Source organism: Silene latifolia, chromosome Y (genome assembly GCF_048544455.1).
Source record: "Silene latifolia isolate original U9 population chromosome Y, ASM4854445v1, whole genome shotgun sequence".
Lineage (NCBI taxonomy): Eukaryota > Viridiplantae > Streptophyta > Magnoliopsida > Caryophyllales > Caryophyllaceae > Silene > Silene latifolia.
Window position 1 is genome coordinate 7,020,158 of NC_133538.1, and position 5,000 is coordinate 7,025,157.

Below are 5,000 nucleotides of genomic sequence, written 5' to 3' on the forward strand. Positions count from 1 at the left end.
GTGCGTGGTGGTTTATGCTCAGGTGGTGTTTGTTGGTGGCTCTATAGTTTTCTGTGCAGGTTGGTGGTGTGTTCTTTCATGCCTGAGCTTGTGCGGTACCATTGTCCTTTTTCGAGTCTTCATGCTTGTCGGGATGGTTTTGGTAAGGGCCTGACTAAGGCGGCTTGGCAGAAACATTTACAGGAACGGCATTGTCATGATGGTGCGTTGGACCTTACGCGTCAGACTCTTACTGATAGTTTGACTGTTTATTCCAATGCCGAGAGTACTTTGAGACAGATGGGCCTCTGGTTGTGTGGGGTGTGTTTTATGACCCGTACCATTCGTGCTAGATGTCGGCATAGTCGGGGTGATATAGTGATGTATCCCGCGTGTGTTGATGGCCTTTATACCTTCCATATTTATGGGATTCCGAGACCTACGGCTCCTTCTACTTCGGTTTCTTCCGATGGTAGTGTCGAGCTCGCTCAGTGGTCTATATCTTCGCTGGATCGTTTGTTGTCTTCAGGCCTTCGCACAGTGAAATCCATTCCTCCTAAATGCCGTCTTGGGTTTGCTAGGGCTTTGAAAGGGGCCTTAGATGCGGTGTTTGATGCCCCTAGTGATCTCTCCCGCTGGGTTCGTTTACTAGTTCTACCGCTTTGTTTGCTTCGGGTTTTCGCTCCTCGGAGTAATCATGAGTGTCGGTCTGCTATTCGGCGTCAGCAACAGGAGGAGAGTATTGCCAGGGCTATCCTTACTTGGGGGACGCCTGGGGGGGGGGGGTGGTTTGCAGCTGTTACAGGAGTGTTTTGATGAGGGTCCTTCTTCTTTTTCTGTAGATGTGGATCTGGATCTGAGTGAGCTTAACCTCCGACAATGTCAGCGGAAGATTTGTGATGGCCACTATACTGTTGCTGTCCGAGTGCTTTCTTCCTCTGGTGTTGCCCCCTACTCCGATGCCACTCTTGTGGCCCTGCGTGAGAAGCATCCTGTCGCCCCGCCTCCTTCATTGCCTCCTCTGTCTGGGGATCATCATCCTCTGGTTGCCTCTTCGGCTGTGGTCTTGGATATGATTCAGAGCTTCCCACGTGGTACTTCCCGTGGGAGGGATGGTTTTCGTGCCCAACACCTTATGGACTGTTTGAGTGGCGCTGCTGTGGCTATCTCTGATGATTTGATCACTTCTATTACTAGGGTGGTTAATCTCTTTCTTGAGGGCCTGTCCTCTTCCTCCGGGTGAGTACATTGCCGCGCCCCTCTCACACCACTCGTTAAACCGGGTGGGGGTTCGTCCTATTCTTGTTGTACGGTCCGGAGACGGCTTGTCTCTAAGGTTGGTGCTTCTATGGTTGGTCCGTCTTTATCTTCTTATTTTGATGGGCTTCAGTTCGGGGTGGGTGTGTCCGGTGGAGGAGAGGCTATCTTGCATGCCTTGAACCGGCTCATTGAGGCTCGGGGACTCGGGAGGGGTTTTCTATGCCGCCGGTTGATTTCGCACGCGTTCAACCTTGTTGACCGTTCGACCATGCTTCAGGAGGTCCGCCGTCGTTGCCCGGCTCTCTCCCGTTGGGTGGAGTTTTGTTATTCCAGCCCGGCCCGCCTTTTTTATGGGGAGCACTGCTTGTGGTCTTGTCAGGGTGTTCAGCAGGGTGATCCGTTGGGGCCTTTGCTTTTCGCGTTGGTTTTGCATCCCTTGGTTTGCAAGATCCGGGACACTTTTGACCTCACTTTGCAGGCTTGGTATTTAGATGATGGCACCATCGTGGGTGATACTTTGGAGGTGGGGAATGTTTTGGACTTGATTATGTTGGATTGCCCTCGTTTTGGATTACATCTTAATGTCTCCAAGACGAAGGTCTTTTGGCCTGTTGAGGATCCACGGAGTCGGCTTCCTGGGGTTTTCCCCACTTCTATTTCTCGGCCTTTGCGCGGTGTTACAGTTTTGGGAGGACCTGTCAGTACTTGTCCTGGTTTTAGCAGTGAGATTGTGGCGATGAGAGTAACTAAGACTATTGAGCTAATGGACTTGGTTGCGAGGATTGAGGACCCGCAATGTGAGTTGCTTCTTCTTCGAGCTTGTACTGGTATTTCTAAGCTCTACTTCTCCCTTCGTACTTGCTCCCCTAGTGTTTTTGGGTCTGTCCATCTTCCTTTTGATGCCGCTCTTCGTTCTAGCTTGGAACGTATTGTCACCGCGTCGGGGCCGGGTTTTGGGATTAGCGGTGGCGCCTTGCTACATTCCCTTTTCATCTTGGTGGTCTTGGTGTCTATGCGGCGGAGATGTTATATTTTATGCTTTTATTGCGTCCCCGCTGCGTCTGGGTTTGCGAGCTAAGCTCCTCGCCCTTCCGGTATTGTAACTGCCGGCCCCGCTTTTGATGATGCCGCGCAGTGTTTACTGCGACTACGAGGTTCTGGTATTTTAGGTCACCCTAGTGAAATTGCTGCCCCCAAACTTATGAAGAAATTGGCGGACATTTATTTCACGACGGTTCTTCTTGCGCCTCGTAGTCCGTTTTCTCTTTGACACCACGCCAGCTTGCTTTATGGCGCCTCTCGACGGTTCTCACTCCTCGATTGGTTACGTGCGGTTCCTATCTCGGGGTTGGGGCGGACTATGAACGGAGGACTTACCGTAGTGTTTTGGGGTATCGTCTGGGTGTTCCGTTATTCACGGTATCTAGGCCCCGTCCCGCTTGCTCTCGGGTTTTTGTCTTTGGGGATGTTTTTGGGGACCACGCTGTTTCTTGATCTTGGTACCGTGGGCGTTAAACATCGGCATAACCTTGTCAGGGACACTCTTTTCGACATCCGCTATAGATCCGTATTATCATGGAAGGAGGTTGATATCGGTTTGGTTGATGGGCATGGTGGCTCTCTTCTCTCCTGGATTTATTGTTTTATTCTTGGGACAGGGGGGCGTGATGTGTGCGTCGACTGACGGTTTCTTCACCTTTGAATCAAACCGGGTTGGCGATTTTGTGCCGAGCGGGTGGTCGCCGATCTTTGCTCAAATGTGCTAAGTATGGGGATTTGTGCGCGATAGCGGGTTATGGTTTCCTACCTTTCTCTTTCTCTTCACTTGGGAGTCTGGTTGGATCTTTGTTGCCTTGCTCAAGCGGATCCGAGAAATTCCTCAGTATCTCGGGATGCGGGGCTCGGGTGGCCGCTTACATTTTTACTAGACTTAGCTTTGCTATTGCTAAGGGTGTGGGAGCCCAGATTGTCTCTCGGCTCCCCACCAATTTCATGTAAACTTTTATTTTAATTTTAATGAAAGCTGCGCGCATCCCTTTAAAATAAAAAAAATAAATAAAAATAATAATAATAATAATAATAATAACAACAACAACAATAACAACAACACTAACAATAACAACGACAATAATAACAACAACAACAACAATAATAATAATAATAATAATGATAACAATAATAATAACAACAACAAGAAAAAGAACAACAATAACTAACAACCACAATAACAACATCAAGAACAACAATAACTAACAACAACAAGAACAACAATAACAACAATAACAGCAACAATAATAACAATAATAATAACAATAACAATAAAAATAATAATAATAATAATAATAATAATAATAATAATAATAATAATAATAATAATAATAATAATAATAATAATAAAATAATAATAATAATAACAACATGAAGAAGAAGAACAACAATAACTAACAACAACAATAACAACAACAAGAACAACAATAACAAACAACAACAATAACAATAATAACAACAACAATAATAACAAAAATAATAACAATAACAATAACAATAATAATAATAATAATAATAATAATAAAAATAATAATAATAACAATAATAATAATAAAAATAATAATAATAATAATAACAATAATAATAATAACAATAATAACAATAACAACAATAACAATAATAACAACAATAGTAATAATAACAATAATAATAATAATAATAATAATAATAATAATAATAATAATAATGATAATAATATTAACAACAACAACAGTAGCAATAATAATAAAAATAATAATAATAACAACAATAACAACAGCAACATGAACAACAATAACAACAACAATAAGAACAACAACAACAACAACAACAACAACAATAATAATAATAATAATAATAATAATAATAATAATAATAATAATAATAATAATAATAATAATAATAATAATAATAATAATAATAATAATAATAATAATAATAATAATAATAATAATAACAACAACAACAACAACAACAACAATAACAACAACACTAACAATAACAACGACAATAATAACAACAATAATAACAATAATAATAATAATGATAACAATAATAATAACAACAACAAGAAAAAGAACAACAATAACTAACAACCACAATAACAACAACAAGAACAACAATAACTAACAACAACAAGAACAACAATAACAACAACAATAATAACAATAATAATAACAACAACAATAATAATAATAATAATAATAATAATAATAATAATAATAATAATAATAATAATAATAATAATAATAATAATAATAATAATAATAATAATAGTAATTCAAGTCCTGAACTCCATAGTTTTTGGTCTCAACAACTTCTGGTGCACTGGCTTATTACTGCCACAGCAGATTTGCCTTCTTATCTCCAAACTAAGCAGGGATATTTTTTGGGGAAGAAATGGCAGCAAGAAGAAGCACATCTTTAAAGCCTGGCAGAGCATTTGTGCACCCTGGGAGGAAGGGGGTTTTCAGGTTAAGGATGTTTGCACTTGGAACAAAGCTGCTCTGCTGAAATGGCTTTGGCATTTGGATAGAGAGACTGGAGCAATTTGGATTTCCTGGGTTACAAAGTATTTCTTAACTGAATGTTCTATCTGGGACCTTGCTGTTAGGGACTGTTTTTCTGAAAGTCTTAGAGGAGTTCTTCTCCTTAGAGATGCCTGCATTAAGCAGCTAGGCACTGTTCAGGCAGTTCAGGCTATGCTCTCCACCTGCATTATCAAGGGTCAGTTC

General features: G+C 41.1%; 1 protein-coding gene across 1 annotated transcript in view; it reads left to right on the plus strand.

Moving 5' to 3' along the window:
• The first annotated feature begins 360 nt into the window (after window positions 1-360).
• The window catches only part of LOC141627533 (uncharacterized), a 5,177-nt gene continuing 537 nt past the window's right edge, over window positions 361-5,000 (plus strand). Inside the window, exons 1-3 of the mRNA XM_074440775.1 lie at window positions 361-493; window positions 822-904; window positions 4,614-5,000. The exon at window positions 4,614-5,000 is cut by the window's right edge and continues 537 nt beyond it. Coding sequence (XP_074296876.1) covers window positions 361-493; window positions 822-904; window positions 4,614-5,000 — 603 coding nt within the window. The remainder of the gene's footprint in view (window positions 494-821; window positions 905-4,613) is intronic.